This window comes from Phytophthora sojae (genome assembly GCF_000149755.1).
Source record: "Phytophthora sojae unplaced genomic scaffold PHYSOscaffold_8, whole genome shotgun sequence".
Taxonomy (NCBI): domain Eukaryota; phylum Oomycota; class Peronosporomycetes; order Peronosporales; family Peronosporaceae; genus Phytophthora; species Phytophthora sojae.
The window spans coordinates 1,856,737-1,875,532 of NW_009258122.1; the positions used below are offsets into that span (position 1 = coordinate 1,856,737).

At 57.9% G+C, this 18,796-nt stretch overlaps 4 protein-coding genes across 4 annotated transcripts; 1 reads left to right on the plus strand and 3 right to left on the minus strand.

Annotated features, from left to right (window-relative positions):
* Positions 1-857: 857 nt before the first annotated feature.
* On the plus strand, positions 858-3,852 carry PHYSODRAFT_337681 (hypothetical protein; the record flags this gene model as incomplete). Its single annotated transcript, XM_009535363.1, has 7 exons — positions 858-866; positions 899-1,267; positions 1,318-1,668; positions 1,739-2,266; positions 2,336-2,449; positions 2,506-2,828; positions 2,958-3,852. 7 exons carry the CDS (start codon positions 858-860, stop codon positions 3,850-3,852), a joined length of 2,589 nt encoding a protein of 862 aa, XP_009533658.1.
* Positions 3,853-13,570: 9,718 nt separating this feature from the next.
* On the minus strand, positions 13,571-14,281 carry PHYSODRAFT_519095 (hypothetical protein; the record flags this gene model as incomplete). The annotated part of the gene is made up of 1 exon (XM_009535364.1): positions 13,571-14,281. The coding sequence occupies one exon, from the start codon at positions 14,279-14,281 to the stop codon at positions 13,571-13,573; it is 711 nt and encodes a 236-aa protein (XP_009533659.1).
* Positions 14,282-16,194: 1,913 nt separating this feature from the next.
* PHYSODRAFT_337683 (hypothetical protein) lies at positions 16,195-16,731 on the minus strand (the record flags this gene model as incomplete). Its single annotated transcript, XM_009535365.1, has 1 exon — positions 16,195-16,731. One exon carries the CDS (start codon positions 16,729-16,731, stop codon positions 16,195-16,197), a length of 537 nt encoding a protein of 178 aa, XP_009533660.1.
* A 1,109-nt stretch (positions 16,732-17,840) lies between these two features.
* On the minus strand, positions 17,841-18,652 carry PHYSODRAFT_337684 (hypothetical protein; the record flags this gene model as incomplete). Its single annotated transcript, XM_009535366.1, has 5 exons — positions 17,841-17,964; positions 18,023-18,117; positions 18,191-18,261; positions 18,335-18,490; positions 18,559-18,652. The coding sequence occupies 5 exons, from the start codon at positions 18,650-18,652 to the stop codon at positions 17,841-17,843; spliced, it is 540 nt and encodes a 179-aa protein (XP_009533661.1).
* Between the last annotated feature and the right edge of the window lie 144 nt (positions 18,653-18,796).

The window sequence follows — 18,796 nt, forward strand, 5'->3', positions numbered from 1 at the left end:
GGTTCGGATCGACGCCGCTGTGTGAACACACGCGGCGCGCACTGGACTTGTTCTTGGTGCGTCGACATCCAGTGTGGGCACGGGAGGCGGACCGAATGAACGATCCTGTCCGTCCCCATCCGGTGTGGCACTTCTCCATTCGGTACGCCGTCACCGGGTGCATCACGATCCGGTCCGAACAACACGAGGCTTCATCCAACAGGGTCTTGTGCGCGTGTGATCATGGCTGGTGGGGCGATTCAGTGGGGTGGTCCGACAACTTGACTGAGCCAATGCAGGCAGTGGCCAGGATACGTTCGCTGGCCACACTTTCGCGCCTTGGGCCTATCCTGCAGTTAGGGAAGTCGGCGGACGGACAGGATGCGTGACTCCGCACCGAATATGAGCGCTCATCCGGTGGGCGCATCTCCAATCCTGTGAGCCCATGCTTGCTGCAAGTGCCGGGTCCCACCAAATCTCCACACACATCCACAATCCACACGTCACACTCGTCTCTACCGGATCTCCATTTCATGCGACCAATCACAGCTCACCGAAGGGTCCACGTATCCATGGGGTCGGACATGGGTGCAGACAAAAATCTGTTTCCACATCGTGTCAACTGCCCCTCTGCTCAGGTTTTTTCACAGAGGATCTTGCCACCGAGGTGACAGGACATGACCAGACCCATACACGATGGCTCCCACTCCACATGGAGGGTCGTACCGAATCGCAAAACCGTTGAGAGAGTCTTTCCGAGAACGCGTGTCATCCAACGTCCCGTCTCCGTGGCGGGTCTTCACACATCACAATCCAACTGGCAGAAGCAGTCTGCCTCAAAACACAATCCATTCTCCATCGAGCGACTCATCAGCGCCATGGCCGAAGTGAACGACGCGGCCGGGCGCCTGGTAGCAAGCCATCGAGCCCGGCACAACTTCCGCTAGCTCCTCCACGGGGAGGCGGGGACGCGGGTGCCAACTTGGGCTCGGATGGAAGCGCCGGCAGCTCCGGCAACAAGCGCGCGTCTAGCGACAGCGCCAATCAAGGCGGCAACTCCACCGAGAAGATGAGCAGCGGCGCTACGACGCTCAAGCGCGCCATCGATTCCAACAAGGGTGCAGACACCGAGAACGAAGACAATGAAAGTGGTCGGCAGTCTCCACCCACTCAAGAGGGCGACAACTTTACCCAGCGCGTGCTCCGCAAGCAGCGCAGTATTTCCGGGCGCATCCTGTCCACGCAAGAGGCCCTCGCCATGCCCGTCTCCCGGCAGCGACCAACTTCGGTGCGCCAGCTGACAACGGGTCTCCAGCCGTGTGGGACCGTCCTCCTGAGTACAAGCCGGACGGCGCATTCTGCATGGTCAGCGTCCCTGTGCGTCTAGATCACATCGGCAGCAACCACTTTGTCCGCGAAGGGTATGGCGGACTGGAAGTGCTGACGTCGATCGAGGGGCTCACTGCTACAGACTTGGCCGAGCTGAATGAGCTGGTCGGCGAGCGCGAGGACGTCAACGAGTTCTTCCTTCGCCCTCTCGACGATTCGCCCAACCCGACCGAATTGGAGACCTTGCTCAATTCTCTTTCTGCGCGTCGCGAGATGGCTTCCATTCTGTCCGTCTACGAGTGCCGTGACTTGGCTACGCGAATATTCGGTATGACCACCATCATGCGGCGTGCTCGTCAAGTATCGATTCATGCGGCACCAAGTGGAGACGCAGGGATCCGGTACGGCTGACATGCTGTTCGCCACTCAGAAGGAGAACACACAGCTTCGGGTCGCGTTGGGTCAGTTGGTCGGGCAGTGGCAGGTCATCACGGACCACCTCAAGGAGGAAAAGAAGAGGACCGCCGAGCGTTACCGGGCGGACTTCAAGAAGTTGATGGCAGAGCACGAAAGCGAAAAGCAGTCTCTGTGGGACCAGATTGCAGCGCTAGAGGCCAAGCTCGGTACGTCCAACAAGTGTGTCGAGTCTCTCTCGTCTCACGCCTTCGACGTGGACCGAATGATGAACTTCCTGAACCGCAACCAGACCAAGGTGACCGGAAACTGGCGTCGCCTGGAGGAGCTGTTCAAGCGTCACAAGCTCGGTACGACTCCGCCACCTGAATGGCAGACACTGATCAACGTCACTTCGGCAGATGAGATGTTCGCCGAGCCTGGTCCGTTCGACTTTCGCCACGAAAATGACACCGAAGAGAAAGATAACGGTGGCGACTCCGGGCCGAATGGCAACTCTGGATCGAGCGGGAGCACCAAACCAAGCGGCCGGCGCGTCTCCATTGTGGATCTCACCGGCGACTCCAGACCGAAATAGCAGGCTTCTGCACGACCGTCATCCGGTACGGCCAAGCGTCAACGTGAGGTGCCGGACCAAGTGCAGTGGCGCCCTATTGCATGGGATGCGTCAGGCGACGCTGCTCGCCCGGTCGGCAAGGAGTGCCTGATCGACGAGAGAAGACTGCGTGTGCCTCCTTGGCCAACCTCCCGATCGTGTGGCGCAAACTCCGTACCGACGTCCAGCTGGTCATGCGCACCGGATTAACGTATCACGCTGTCATGAAACTGCTGGACAAGGACACGGTGGCCCACGACATGTTCTTCCTGTTCGAGTTGTCCTGTATGCTGGCGCGCATGATGTTCTGGAATCGCTTGGACTCCACGTACTGGACGACGTACGTCCCGGAGATTTACTACTTGCGCGCGGAGGCGATACTGGAACGGTGGGCAGACGACAGCGAGACACCGGAATACTGGCCAGACCTGATCGACTACACTCAGGATGACAGCGACTTGCTTCTCGGACCGGATGACGACGAGGGCGACAGCGAGAGTCGTGACGCCACGTGAGAACCCAGTGCGGAAGAGAAAGCCAAGATCGCTCGGGCCAAGGTCAGAGAGGATGAGCTGCGTGCGCTGCCAGTACTGTTACAGGACTCATCAAGCACTCAAGATCCGGTGTCGCCTCTTCGCAGGTCCAAGCGTCGTACCAGTTCGATGTCGTCACAGCCGGATTCGGTGTCCAGTGCACCCTCAGACAAGAAACGGAGGAAGGCCCGGCCGTGCGATGACCGCAAGAAATCGCCCCTGGCCCGCAAGGACATGACCGAGCTCACACCGGAAGAATTGAAGGTGATCGAGAAGCCGGGTCCGGGCGTCACGTCTTGGCGTCACAAGGGGATCCTGACTACGTTCGCACCCAGTACGGTCAACGCTGTCGACCAGTCTCCCGGGTTTCCCGATTACGCACCGAACCACAATGGTGGTTCGAAAACTCTGAAGGCGCGGTTCCGGCCCGACGAGTATGAGGTCATTCTGGATAGCAATCCTGGTGGGCGCATGATCCGACGACGCGTCGTACACCTTTTGTTCCACAAGCGCAGCACACTAGCGGATAGCACTCTCGAGGTTCTGTCCGAGGTCGTGACCTACATGAAAGAGAACGCGCTGACTTTCTGGCACGCCGGTCACTGGATCACGTTCGATGCGGACAGCGTGGAGGCCGCTAGGGTCCAAGTGGCACGCAAGAAACTTCATGACGCGGCCATCAAGGACTACAACAAGTTCATCGCCAAGCTGAAAGCGTCTGGAGCGCCCAAGACCATCCTGTACGAACCAGGCATTTGGGTGTACCCCGCCAAGCTGTGCCACTGGATCCTGTTCGACCGGTCGGAGACAAACCTCGGCACCGAGCCATACACAATGATAGAGCAGTTGGCGATCCTGGACCGCGCGGAACCCGCCCGCATCCAGTGGACCGGATGGTCCACCAACGACCTTGTCGCTGCTCGTCCTCACGAGATCCGAGACATGATCCTGCCTCCAAACGAGCTGCGCGACAACTGGGCCTCTGCCGAGCACCAAAACTAGTCGCACATTCGGTGTCGCTTTCCGCTAACTGCATAATTCCACACACTTCATGTTCATCACTTGTCTTTCGTTCCCTTGTCACCCATTCAGTCTGACTGCTCCAGATTCGTTCCGTCCACGTCCAGATTCGGTCCGTTCACACTCGTTCACTTCACGATCACTTGTTCATTCTGTCTGCTAACACTCAGTCTCATTCACAATATCCATGCGTCGTCACTATCAAATCCACAATCGAAAATCACATTTAGGTTCAGTCGGTTCACATATCCGCGGTCAGGATCGGTCGAGTCATCCGGTGTGCTAGACACTGGGGTGGTCATCACCAGCCTGCATAGACTGGAACCGAGCCTTAGCGCGGGCACTCTGGTTAAATTCATAGAGAAGTGCACCGCAATTGAGCTGGGTTACTGGCAACCACTCCGGATCATCATATCCTTTCCACTTGACCTGGTACTCGCGAATTCGCTTGGACGTGCGCGTACGCTTAGTCCACCGGAGGTCCAGAATCTTTTTTTCGTACTCGGCATTCTGTTCGTCCGGCTCCCAGCTATCCTCAGGCAACAACGCCGCATAGAAATCGTCGTCGTCATCCAGTTCGAGCTCTACGGTAGGTCGTTTCGGGAACGGCGCTCGAGGTTTAAGGCGACTGATGTGTACCGACGGGTTGACGCGGTATCCTGTGTCCTCAACCTTGAGCTTCACGCGGAAGTCGTCATGAACCTCGTCGATCCTGAACGGCCCGTGCCACATGTGAGGTAACTTGCGGCTCAATCATGTCTGGACCTTGGGGATGTAAAGCCACACCGAATCTCCCTTCTCGAATCCGGTCTTCAATCGTTCGGAGAGTTCTTTCCACCTTCGTGTCTGCTCCTCAGATCGTGTCTGTTTCGCCTGCTTCTGAAGGTCCTCGGCACATGCGATCGCGTAGCTGTTGTCGCGCTGAAACTTCCGACGCCACTCGTACGCTGTACGCTCGGGCACACTGGATGGCTTCGGCCCTAGCATCGCCGACACCGTTCGCTGTGCGTCCCAACCGTGTACCAGATAGAATGGTGTATCCAGTATGGTCGCGTCGAAAGAGGTATTTAGTGCGAACATAAGTCGTTCTGCATGGTCATCCCAGTCAGACTGGTCAGCTTCGGCAATGTAGACGCGGACGCTCCGAATGACGGTCTGGACGGACCGCTCCTGTTGGCCGTTCGCCTGAGGGCGGTAGGCCAGGGTCGCACGTTGACGGCTACCCAACAGCTCTCGAAAACGAGTGAACACCTCACTCATGAAGCGAGGGTCCTGATCGTATCTGATCATCGACGACGCACCGAAATTCCGAAAGACTCGCTCTTCGTATGCCTCAGCCACATGCTGTGCCGTCGTAGACGACATGGGTTTGCACATCACGTAGCCAGAGAATGAATCTTGGAACAACAGCAGGAAAGTGTTTCCCCGTGCTGACTTGGGCATGTGCGTCACAAAATCCATAGACACCACTTCGAATGGACGCCGAGGTTCGATGTTACCAGGCAACGGTCCAGGATTGGGAGGTCGCCCCTTTCCGCTTGTACAATCGACACACTCTTTCACAAACCGCTCGACGTTGGCGTACATACCGGGCCAATCGAATTCGGTCCGGAGTCGTTCATGTGTGCGCGTAATGCCTTGGTGTCCACCTTGGAAGTCCTCGTGAGCGTAGTGCAACAGGTCGGCGTACAGAGTCTGGGGCACCACCAGGCGAGGTTCATCCTGTACGTCCCGAGGTCGGTCCCGTGTGGAACGCGCGAGTCGGTACAGAACACCCCTGGCGTCAAGCGCAAACAGGTCAGAGAGCTTCGCAATCTTCCGTAGTCGCCTAGGAGAGAATCGATCCAGGTCTCCACTCAGATACGCTTTGACTTCTGCGATGAACTCATCCTGGTCCTGGTGCGCCTAAATTCTTCGCCACCGTTCAGCTTGGAACTCCAGCGGACCCAATGGCTCGCTGGATTCGGTCTGCTCCTGGGTTCTCGACCGGGTTAAGACCGCCATGACTCGAGCACAGTTGGGTAGCGGTGCTGCCTCAGGATCCTGTTCGGCACTGTCTGGTGTCACCTCATCCGGTGTCGCTGCTGCCTCGGTCGCATCTCCATTCGGTACGTCTTGCCCAGCTTCGGCCACATCCGGTGTCACAACAACTGGCTTCATCAGCTTCTCGTGAATCTTCGACACTCGCTGCGGGTGGGTTCGCTCCTCTTCATCCTGTACGGTCGACGTGGCACCAAGCGCTAATGTCTTGGAAGTTAGGTAATCCGCGGCTGAGTTGTACTCACGCTTAACGTGAACCAGTCGCAGCGCACCGAATCGCCCCTCCAGAGTTTTTGCACTGGGCCAAGTGTCGTTGGAGATTGGGCTGGTTGCAATTGATCAGCCCTTGCACCTGCTGTATCACGATGCGAGAGTCTACAACCACAATCAGGTCCGTGATCCCACGGTCACGTTCCATGGTCGACCCATTCAGTAAGCCGTGATACTCCGCGTCGTTTACCGTGACGTCGTTCAGAATGAAACCTTGTGCATCCAGTACGTCCCAACCAGGTAGGCTCCACAGAATGCATCCGCAGCTCCCTTGACGTGTCGATGGCTTTGCGGCTCCGTCGAAACTTAGCACGATCCCTTCAAAGTTGGCGTCCAGCATTTCCACGCTGATAACCGGAGGCGGTTTGACGCGCCCCTTGGCCGGGATCAACGACTCCGCGATCCGGTCCAGATGTTCCCGGGGGGGGGGGGGGGGTAATACCCGCACCGAATATAGCAGCCAGACCGTCTTTGTCTCGCTGGATACGGCGAACTTCCAGATCCCACTGAGATAGCGCGACGCCCCACGGCACACAGCGTCCATCCGCAGATTTGGACTGGATCCCTCACTTGGGTACCGAATAACGGGTGTACACAATCAACGGGCACCCCTCCAGGATCGTCCTGAACACATCCAGTACTCTCATGACCGCAATGACTTCCTTCTCCGCGACGTGGTACCGAATCTCTGATTCATTCAGTACGCGCGCCGTGAAACGCACGGGCTGGATCAGTCCGTCATGCTCTTGGCCAAGGACTGCGCAAGCGGCCCACTTGTTGGCGTGCGGGATGATGATGAACGGCTTAGTTCGGTCCGGATGTCGGAGCAACGGGGTAGACACGATCTTCCGCTTCAGAATCTCGAACGCCTCCTTCGCCCTCGACAGGTCCCTGCCGGCGCGCACCTGATCACCACTCAGCTCGTACAGAACTGCGGCCACTACCGGAAAATCCTCGATGAACTTGTGGTAGTAATTCAGACTGCCCAGGAAAGACTGAATGCCTTTCAAAGTAGACGGGAACGGCAGTACTCCCTTGGCGATCTTCAGTGTCGCTCGGAGCCCTTCAGCACTGATCTCGTGCGATAAGTACGGAATCGAGCGCTTACCGAATTCGCTCTTCGGCAGGCTGACCGAAATGTTCCAGTACCGCAACCGGAAAAGTAGGGCATCCAGGTCGATACACAGTTGATCCCACGTAGGCGCCCCGTGCGCGATGTCATCGATGTACGAACTCCGTCCGAGGACAGGGCCTATCCGCATCGGCGCCGGAATATTGCGCTGGAACACTGTCATCTGGTCCGTCAGTGCAGGAAGTTGTCGACCGGACAGGATCTCCTCGTCAGATTCGGCACCGCTCAGCGCGACATTGCCCTCTTGCGGCTTCAAGCCCAGATAATCCAGTACGTCCTGGTCCACTTCGGCTTCCTCATCGGACGGCAACCGGACAAAACCCCACAAGCAATTGTTGAGCATCTGCTGGTAGACCAAAGGAGCATTCTTCAGACCGAATGGCATGCGTCGCCACTGGTAGTGACCGAATGGCGACACGAACGCCGAAATGAGCTTGGCTCGCTCCGTCATCCTGATCGCCCACAAGCCACTGGCCATGTCCAGGCTCATGAACCACATCGCACCTTCGAAACCAATCAGAAGGTCATCGATGAGCGGGAGTGGGTAGTTGGACAACTGGATGAAACCATTCACAAGTCGGTAGTCGATGCACATCCGAATGTCGACTCCATTTTTCTTCAGCACGATCACGATTGGTGAGGCCCAGGGTGATGTGGACGTCTCGATCAATCCGGTCTCCAGCAACTTCTTCAGCAACTCATACACCTTCATCGCGAGTTGCGGTGCGACCGAACGAGCTCTCTGTGCGACCGGCTTGGCATCTCCCACATCCAGATCGCAAACGACTCCACGAGCTGGGGCAGGTGCTGCATTGCCGTCGCCTAAGAAAATCCGCCGGTGGTACTTCAGAATGCCACGCAACCGGCGTTCATCATCCGGTCTGCTCACACCAGGTTCACCAACATCTGCTGTGTCAATGTCGCATTCGGGGCTCAGATCCTGTACCTCCGGAAGGAGGGCAAGCTGATCTCGCAACTGCGACAACAGATCGCTACCTTCGTGGATGTACACGGCAGGCTCAAAATCCAGTTCTTCAACATTCAGTCGCATAACCCGTTCGTACTCCATCTTGAGCTTCTGGACGGGAGTGCCGGACAGAATCTGGGAAGCTAAGTCGGACACATCTTCCGCGGTCTCATCCGGTTCGTCTTCCGACACTTCGTGTTCATCCGGTGCGACCGCGTCGAAAAAGGTGTCTTCCTCTTCATCCGGTGTGGCACTCTCATCCGGTGCGACCACGTCAAAGAACTCGTCGTCATCATCCGATTCGGTATCGTCGAAGGAGATCTCATCACCATTCTGACTGGCAGCGGGTCTCGATGTGCTGTCTGACTCAGCCTCGCTGGTCAGGGGGGTCAGGCGCTTGAACGACTCCTCCTCCTCAACCAGGTTATGCAGGACTGGATCTTCAGGCAACTCCACAATCTTGTCCGACTTGACTGCTGGATTCTGTAACACCGCTGTGAAACATGTCACGTCCTTCTTTCCGTCCGGATGCATCATCAATTTGGTCGGCCAAGCGTACTTTGCAGGTTCCACGGCGGGCGGTTCACGATCCCAAAGTGCTTGTAGGCGACGCTGCTCGCGCAGCTTGCCCTGTTTCGACAAAGTGTTCTTGTAAATCAGCACCTGTCATTCCTTGTACTCCCTCGATCCCGGACGGACAAAACGCCCCACTGATGGGAAAAATCCATACTCCACAATGTAGGCCAACGTCGTTCCGACCGTTATCCAGAGATTGTACTCCGAGATGTTCACCACCTTGACCGCCTCGGGCCAGGACTTCGTCCCGTACACAATCTTGGTCACCCATCGGTCGCCGCGTCCGGCCCACACCACTTCGCGTTGCGGGTTGGCTTGGCCGAACCAAATGCGCACGACAGCTTCATCACCAGGTCGGAGGTACAGGGTCTCCGGCGCTTGGACCGGCAACCTCATCTCTTGCCGACGCTGCACCTTGTCTGCGTACATGAGAATAGGCTCTTCATCCGGTAGCTGCAAAAGTCCCTCGCGGATGCATAACCGAACTCCAGCACCGAACATAAAGTTCATACCCAATAATATACCCACACCTTCACCGATATTCGCGACCCAGACATCCATGACATAGACCACTCTCGCACCGAGCGTGATCTTGACTTGGGTGCTGGCAGAGATGTAGGTGGGTTTGCCACCCAGTCCGGACACCTTGATCAGTTTGTGTCGGTTGAGCTTGATCTTGAGTCTACGCGCAAGATCCAAACTGATCATACTCACCGACGCTCCAGTGTCCAACAGAATCTCCAGTCGCAAATCGTTCACTGCACCATGTACCGTAGCCACCTCATGCGAGTCCTTATCCGGTTGGTGATCAACCCACCATCCGTATCGCTCACCGGGTTCCAGCCGAAATTCGGTCTGCCTGTCCGGTCCTCGCGATCCAGAATGGTTCCCTACAGAATGGTCGTCAACTTGATCAGACTGAATCGGGTCGTCATTGCTCAGAGAAATCATGCATTGTTGGTGGTTATCTTGGTTGTTGGTCCTCAGCTCCGGTCCGACATAGGCTAGCACACACAATTCAGGGGGCTTACGCCCGGCGCGTACTGGGTCCCCACCCAGCGGGCTTAGTGGTTTAACTGCCCACCTGAATCTACCTTGTCGTCCAGCAGCTGATACAGTATGTTCTTCGGTATGTCCTTCAGGGCTCCTTCTTGTGCCAGCTTCTTCAGCTCTTCCACGGTCTTCGCAAATCCACACAGTCCGTCATGGAACCGACTATAGATTCTGCACGCGATGGTCTTGCAAACCCGCATCGGGTGTCCTCGACGGCGACAGCGGTCACACACGATGTCCATCCAGCAATTCTCCAGTCGATGTCCAGGCCTTTCACACTTCTCGCAGAACTCGTGCCAGTCCGAATTACTTCCTCTTGGCGACGGCGGTGCGGAAGACGGACCGAATCTCGACGCCCCTGGCTACTGCTCCGGTGGCGGCGGCTTCCATCCTGAACCCGTCATCACACGGAACACCGCATTGCGCAGAACGTCTTCATTCAGTACCGCCAGGGTTGGATCTGGTCCGGCTGGTCGTGCCGGAGCAGGCGGGACCGGATCATGCTTCGGTGCGGTCGTCAGTGCGCGGTTCTCCACTTCATCGTGAAAGCGCACGTGTCGATCCTACTCATCCGATTCGTCTTCGCTCTGTGCGATGTAAGCACGTCCCGCAGGTTTCGGTCTGTACCGCTCGCGATCTCGGTCTCGGTCACGATCTCGATGCGGATTGTCTGCGCGGAAGTCGCGCGGTCTGGACGAGCTGTCGCGTTCACTGTCCTGGTAGTCTTCTTCATGCTGACGCAGAATGAACTCCAGGTCGCCAATGCTGTGTATGCGCTGACTCTTCAGACTGGATCGCAACCTTGATTCGGAGAGGTTCCGGATGAACCGCTTGATGTGCATCTCCGGCGTCCTCGGCGACTTCTTGAAATTCACATTCGCCTTGTTCGCCCCAGTATTCAGTCGGTAGAAGAAAGGGCCGATTCGGTCCGCTTCTGAGCCATGGTATAGTATCGCTCCGAATCGGACACCTTCGACCGACATTACTTGTTCTTGAACGCGCGGGACAGCAGACTCCAGGTGTCGCGTGTGTGCCTCAGCAGTTGTTGGCGCCAGTTGCGGGCAGACGAAGGCAGCTTCAAACGTAGCTCGTAGACTTTCATGCTGTCTGTCCAGCCACCTTAAACCGTCAGGGTGAGGAATCGCTCCCACCATCTTGTCCGTTCCTGGTATGGGGCCTTGTCGTCGAAGTCCTCGAGCGAGCCGGAGCTCACATACGGTCTGAAGTTCATCACCGTCTTGCCATCCTGTGTCGTCACCGACGTGGAGTGCGTGGGCACGTTAGCCAGCGAGTCATCCGAGTCGCTGGAGCTGTAGCCTTCGTCGTAGCCGTCGTCCGAGCTCGAGTCCGGGTCCGATCCGGAGGGGTCACCGCTTTCGCGGCCCCGCCTACCAGATGAGCGCTTGCGCGCGCCAGACCCGGTGTCCCTCGCGTCCTTGGAGCCTTCCCCCTTCACGGGTGACTTCTTGGCGTCCTTCGCGGGGGCATCTCGCTTGCCCTTCGCCGGCGCAGCCTGCGCAGCGCGCGCCTTGGTTGCTCGCGCCTTGAGAACACCATCGATCGTCGCTTGGAGTTGGGCTGCTAGAAGCTCGTTGGCGCGTGGCGTCGGAGACACGATGGGGGCCTGGTCGGACTGGATAGGCGCACTTGCACCCGGGTGCAGAGTCGCACGCCCGGTCTCTGTCTTCACTTGCGACACCGAATCAGGTCCCGATGTTGCTTAAGCAGCTGGATTTTTCTGGCGTGTTGCACGAAGGTTGTGCAACTGGTGGACCCGAAACCGCTGAATGTTCCGGGAAGATTCTCGCTCCCTCTCCCGCTCAGCTTCAAGCTTGTGGAATTGCTCTTGGAATAAATCCAGTTGAGCGTTCAGTCCCCGCTGGACGTCTTCGACCCAGCGTGCTCGGTCGGCTTCGGCCTGCGCTTCCTGCTGCTTCCAGCGCTCGGAGAACTCCGTGGCAACACGTTCGCGGTCCAGGCGCGCCGCCTCGGCGCGGGCGCTCTGAATGGCGGCGGCCACGTCGTGCTCCTGGATCGGCGACACCGGGGACGGACCGGACAGGATCGTGGGCTCCGGGATCGGATCATTCTGTCCTAATCCGGTCTGCCGACTGCCTTGGAGAGTAGCGGTGCGACCGGCGAGCTCTTGAATCGCGTGGAACGCGTTCTGGAGTCCTTCACCCAGTCGAGCTGTGTTCGCAGCGGACGCCTCCTGATTTAGCTCCATCCTGGCAAGGGCTTCCGGAGTCTGGCGCATCGTATTGAGCGCGGCTTGGGAGGCCCACGACATCACAGACATCGCGGAGCGGCTGGACCGACCGGATCGACTCGATCTGCTGGACCGACTCGGTGCGCGCTTCGACCTCGACGACCTTCGGCGGTGACTCCGGTCATCCTCGCTGGAATCCAACTCGCTTGGTGACGGACTCCGCTTCGCACGCCTGGGCGTCGTTCGCGGACCGGATGACGCTCTCGACCTTCGGTCACTCCGAACGGTGGTGCGATCAAACTCCGACATAACGACATCGTCCTGACCCACCGCCGTCGATGACCGAGGGAGTGCGCTCCGGGTGATCTCCACGGTTCCTCCGCCAGTGCCGGACTGAATCACCCCCGCTTGCGCGGTCATCACCATGGGTCCGTACCCAATCGCGGACATGTGCCTCGCAGCATCGTGTCCGGACCACAACGACGACGAAGACGAGCTGCCTCTGGACGACCGAACTCCCGATGCAGCACTGAATGTCGACTCGTTGGAACCGGCCGTCTACCGAACAAGCTCGAATCAAGATCCGAGGGCGAACGGGACGGCGGACCGAACTGAACCACCGCTCCGGTACCGGATGCGCGTCCAGACTCGCTGGATGCATGGTACGAAGGGAGCGAGGAGAGCGACGGTGTGGACAGCGGCGGCGCGGACGGGATCAACGACGCGGACTGGATGGACGACGGGCGAGGCGGTCCGTACTGCGGGCGCTTGGAATCCGGTTCGCGGTGGACGACCCTTGCGGGCTCCGTGTCCGCCGGAGTCCGGCCACTCGTTGACGCAGGACAAACTCGCGACCCAGTAGTCCAGCCTCGCAATCCGACATCAATAGATCTCCGTCGTTCTCTTCAGCATGGTAGTCCAGGATCGGTGCTCGCACAGGTTGCTGCGGCGTTGATCCAGTGTCCCCAGCATTCGGTCCGGTCAGGTCTTGAACGTCCGGCGCATCCAGTACGATCTTGAAGGGCACACCGGATGCCAGCTCGCGCCACTCGATCAGCTCGAACGCGAGGAAATGCTGGACGCCTTCGACCACAGAGCGCTCCAGGCTCGGTGCGACTCTGGAGGACTTGGACTGGAACCACATCGGGATCAGGTTGTGAAACCTGAAACCGGCAGCGAAGAGGAGAGACTGGATGAGCTCAACGCACTCGCGCGGCGAGAGAATGCTCGGCGGAATCACGATACCCGTGACATCCTGGGCCAGACACAGCTCAAGCCGTACCGAATCAAGCTCCGCGATCCATGCAGCGTCTTGACTTGCCATCGCCATTCGGTCCGACAGGTACTTCGACGTCGCCAGCGCGGCGGCCCACCATTCGGTGAAGTCGGGTACCGGCTCGGGCCAGGCATACTCCACCTTGAGCGGGACCACAGCGCTTTCACGATGCTGCTCCTAGCGGCGCACTTGCTCGGCCACATACGCCTTCGCCTGAGCCTCGCTCACTTGGGCCTTGGTCTCGTCGGGTCCTCGCGAATCCGAGGGCGCCGGACTGGATTGGGCTTCAATCTTGAGCGCAGGTGCTTGGGCAGTCGCGGCCGGACCGGATGGCGCAGGGGCAGACCGGGTCTCGGCTTCGTCGCTCAGTACGCCGTCTTCTTGGACAGTCGACAGCGGGCCTTCGTGCTTGATCGTCGGGGCTTCATCCAGAATCTCGACTTCGTCATCCGTCTGGGGAGAGGCCGAAACTCGATCCTCAGCCGGGGGCTCAACCTCATCGGCGCCTCCCACAGACGCCTGGGCGGGTTCATCATCCTGTGCGGACTTACCCTCATCCAGTCCCGTCGCCGGGTCTGGGACACATTCGGTGCCGGCCGGCACAGACTCGGTCGAGTCCGCCTCCGGAGCCTCATCCTGGTTTGCTTGGTGCGCATCCAGAACGGAGGACTCCGGGGCCGCTTGATCTTGAACGGTCGCCGACACCTTCTTCTTCTCTTCCAGGGCCGCCTTGCGCTTCTCAGCACTAGCATTCCGAGCCTCCCGGACAACGTCGTTCAGGGCCTTGTGCTCCTCCGGCGGCAGCCCTTGTCCTCGACGCGACCGACGCGACGCCTCACTGCGTCCGCCTCCGTGTCCACCTTCACGTGCTTCCTTCCTTCCAGTCATAACGGAACCGGTAGTCCAGGTAGTCAGTAGAAACGCCCCTTAAGACCAAATCAATACAAACAACTCGCGGTGAAACCCTAGGCAACCAAATCCGGGCGCGCGCACCAGCTGAGGCGAGGCGGGTGAACGCCTTTATCGTCCAGGGTGTACAGCGCACTATGCCGGACCGAATGAATTCGGGTTCGGAGTACCAGAGATTGTCCACGCGATAAGCAGCCCACGGGACACTGAATGACCCGGGCCTGGAACCGCTTGGACGCACCGAATCGCACTAATGCGGTCCGGTGTTTCGCGTGTGTCCTTGTGTCAACCTCTATAGGTATCGTTTACCTTTGGCGGACCGGATTTCACCGAGTTGAGTTGTTGCGATACAGAATAAAGTCTGCTGGGTGTGTTCCTGGGATAAACCACACCGAATGAACAGAAGGTCAGACCGAATGAAAGGGACCCAGTCAGATCCGTAATTCAGAATAACCAACACAACACACAGAAATACAATGCCAGGCTAAACGTCACAAAATATACAGCCACCACTTATTCTTTGAGGGGGGTCTATACACCAGTCAACTTCGGAGCCGTCACCCAAGGCACTGGCCAGCCCTGGATGCACACTCACTTACGCGCACCACCTTCACAGAATGAGGGAACAATACAAAATATAATTCAGTCCTATCACACAGTAGTCAATCAATTCGGTCTGGGGGGTGACTACCTCAACCACCAAAGACACACAGTAGGGAATATGAAATGGATGCCCGGTTAGAGCACGCAAATAGAAAATAAAGCTCTCACAGGTCACTCCGGGGTGCGACACCCCAGTCAATGCCGACTTTGCCTTGGTACCTTTGAGTCCCCACTACACCAGTGCTCGCTACACCAGTGAGGCCTTGGAAGCTTCCCTAAACTGGCTTAGACTGCGCGCAAGCCGTCTCCTGGAGGGCTCTTGAAGACCTCAAAGTCGGGGTGCTACTTCTGCCCCGAGCACAGAGTCGTCCGCGTGTACTTCGGCAAATTGGTTTCTGTTTAGATCTTACGTTTGGCTAGCTATCTTCTATCACTTCGCTGACTTTAATATAGGTTTCACTATGCTTCGCTTGTCTTGAGTATGCTTGTGCTTCTTGGCAGTTCTTCAGTATGCTTGTCTTGGTTTCGGTATGCGGAGACTTGTTGACGGCGACACTTGTTCGGGTACACTCATCAGATGATGACGGAGGTATCTGGGTACACCGTCTCTTCGTCTTGGAACTGGACCTCTCCCTTGGATCTGCGGCAAATTCGGTGCCGCCTGTGGATCTTGGGGGATCTTGGTCTCATTCGGTTCGGATCGACGCCGCTGTGTGAACACACGCGGCGCGCACTGGACTTGTTCTTGGTGCGTCGACATCCAGTGTGGGCACGGGAGGCGGACCGAATGAACGATCCTGTCCGTCCCCATCCGGTGTGGCACTTCTCCATTCGGTACGCCGTCACCGGGTGCATCACGATCCGGTCCGAACAACACGAGGCTTCATCCAACAGGGTCTTGTGCGCGTGTGATCATGGCTGGTGGGGCGATTCAGTGGGGTGGTCCGACAACTTGACTGAGCCAATGCAGGCAGTGACCAGGATACGTTCGCTGGCCCCACTTTCGCGCCTTGGGCCTATCCTGCAGTTAGGGAAGTCGGCGGACGGACAGGATGCGTGACTCCGCACCGAATATGAGCGCTCATCCGGTGGGCGCATCTCCAATCCTGTGAGCCCATGCTTGCTGCAAGTGCCGGGTCCCACCAAATCTCCACACATATCCACAATCCACACGTCACACTCGTCTCTACCGGATCTCCATTTCATGCGACCAATCACAGCTCACCGAAGGGTCCACGTATCCATGGGGTCGGACATGGGTGCAGACAAAAATCTGTTTCCACATCGTGTCACCCAGCAGCACCTTGAGCTCGCAGCTGCATCTCTCGGCTTTCCAGCACCCTCAGTGCACCACCCTCGGCTTGGCCACTACGGAGATCCGCAGCAGTTGGCTCCGGGTTAACACCTTGCGGCTGAGAAGTTGCAGTCGCAACCTCAGAAGTCCTGCGCGGCGTCAACGCTCGACTCACAGCAGGCTCTCTCAGGCTTGGACTTTCACCAACACGAGCACTCGGCTGAGCACCCGCTCCACCACCTTGTTCATCCTCCGACTTCTTCCTCTCGGGCGAACTTGGTGGCGGCACAGCAGTTTCCGTCATTGGTGGCACCTCCGGCTCAGCGCTTGGCGCAACCTCGCCTGACGACGCAGCTTCTCCCTTAGCACTGGGTGTCCGGGCTTCCGCAGTCGATCTTGTCGCCCTGGGCGTCCCAGACTCCGTCGGCACCACCTCGGCTGGCAATCCAGCCACTCTCAAACTTCGCCGAAGCGAAGACTCGCTCTTCTCACCTCCAGTCTTGGTTTCCTTCGAATCAGCAGCAGTCGACATGACTGTAGCTTGTCCGTCCAAAGTCGTATCCCTGATCCGGGCGCGCGCACCACGTGTGACGAAGCGTCCGTGCCTTTTGAAAGGCTCAGGTTGCTAGACCGCTCGACCTTGGTCTTCGCTCAGCCCTTGCACCACTTGGCTCACCCCAGCTTAGCGCTGCAAGAGTTCCACTCAGCTCCTTCCACGGAGCGAACTCTCCCACTCCACTTCGCTAGGCTTAGCCGCTTGAACGCGTGGCTCAGCTCCGACTCGGGTCGGGCGAGGCGTGTGTTCCTCACTCTGCGATCCCCTTGGCGGTTGTTTTGATCACGGCTACGCTGTGGGCCCAGACTCGCGTCGGCCACACCAGCTCCTGTCGATGTTGAAGGTTTCCGGAGGTGTTCCCAGACGAAACTCGCTACCCGCATGGCGAGTCCCAGCCCGCACGTGTCCACAGCCCGAAATGCCCTGGGTTTTGCTTAATGAACACAACACCACACACAATATAGCCTCCACTTCCTCTTTTTGGTTCCGGCTCAGAACCACAACACCCCTTCTTTCCCGGTCGGCCTGGGTTTGGGCCGAGTTCGCCTTTATTTCTCTGAGCCTGGGTGAGGCTCGTACCAGCTTCTCCTTTCTTCTCTTCGAGTCAAGCAACGACCCGGTCTGGAGTTAGCGACTCGGTTTGAGCCTAGCCCGAATCCAAGGCACTCACACACACCCTGGGACTACCCGCGCACCAGGTCCACAATGAACCGATACTAATAATCACACAATGCACCGGGGCACGCCAATGTCCCCAACCACACAATACAATTACCCTGCCTAAACCTCAGAATGGATCACCTTCCACCCGAAAATATGTACACCCTAAGATGTAACAGTAATATGAAATAACCGTACTGCCGTCGCACCGAAGCACTCTGACAACGTTGATATGTTAGCTTGAATTTGTGTGGATGATCGCCAAGACACCTTATGGCCAAACACCTCCACCACTTGCGTCCTTCGGGGCAAAACGAACTCTGTTTAAATGGTTACACATGCACAAACTAGGACTCACTAAGTGGGGGAGCAATATCCCCCTGGGTACACACTGACTGGCTGCGCGAAGAGCGTCGGCTGTATGCTTACCGGGCACCCTTGAAGATCCGCCCGATATCCTTGGTCTTGGCCAATGCGGCGGCTCCACGTCGGCGAGCGTCGTCTTGGAGCCGCTGGATGCCGTTGAGATCCGCTTGAAGTGTCCGCGATCTTGAGCAGTCGCACCCAATGTAGGCTGGCTCATGGCTGATTCACCGGATGAGTGTACTCGCCGGTGCCACCAACTTCGCCGTCAGTACCACTGTCTGGACTTAAGTTCAGCGACTCTTCACCCGGCACTTCAACCGGACTCCGACAACTCCACTCGGGCCCAGGCCACTCCGCTCAGGTCTGCAACACTCCGCTCGGATTCTCGACTTGAGCAAAGACTTCAAACATCGCATTCGAGGCCGGGCTCGGACTCCACGTCACTCCGCTCCGACCTTCGATCCTTGCCCAGCTTGTCGACTTGGGTGAAGGTTCCATGATTACAGTAAAAGCCGGGCTCGGCACGACCTCGTTCGGACGCCTGCTCCTCGACTCATCTCGGCATCTTGGGCGACGGCCCCACAACCACTGGGGAGGTTGAGCTCAAACTCCACCCGGCTCCGCTCAGCTCCTCGACCTAGGCGGGGACTCTGGTCATCACACTCGAGGCTCAGCTCAAACTCCGCGTAACTTCTCTCTGCTTCCTGGACTCAGTTCAGACTTGGGATACCCAACACCAGACATCTCGGATCTCAGACAATCTTCGCCCAAGCTCACAGTCTGAGCGGAGCTCCGCCCAGACCTCGGGCTCAGCTTCCTTCGTCGCACGGCTCGTGTCCGACAGTTGGTGGTCCCGATCCATCGCGGCCATGACGCACTTGAAGTCTGTTTGATTGATACAGGTCAGCATCCTGGATTGATACGGGTCAGCTGGACATGGGTTCGGTGGCGAAATCCACCGAGCCTTTTCACATCACCACATCTCGGCCTTCCGGTGGTTCAGCCTCTCAGGTGT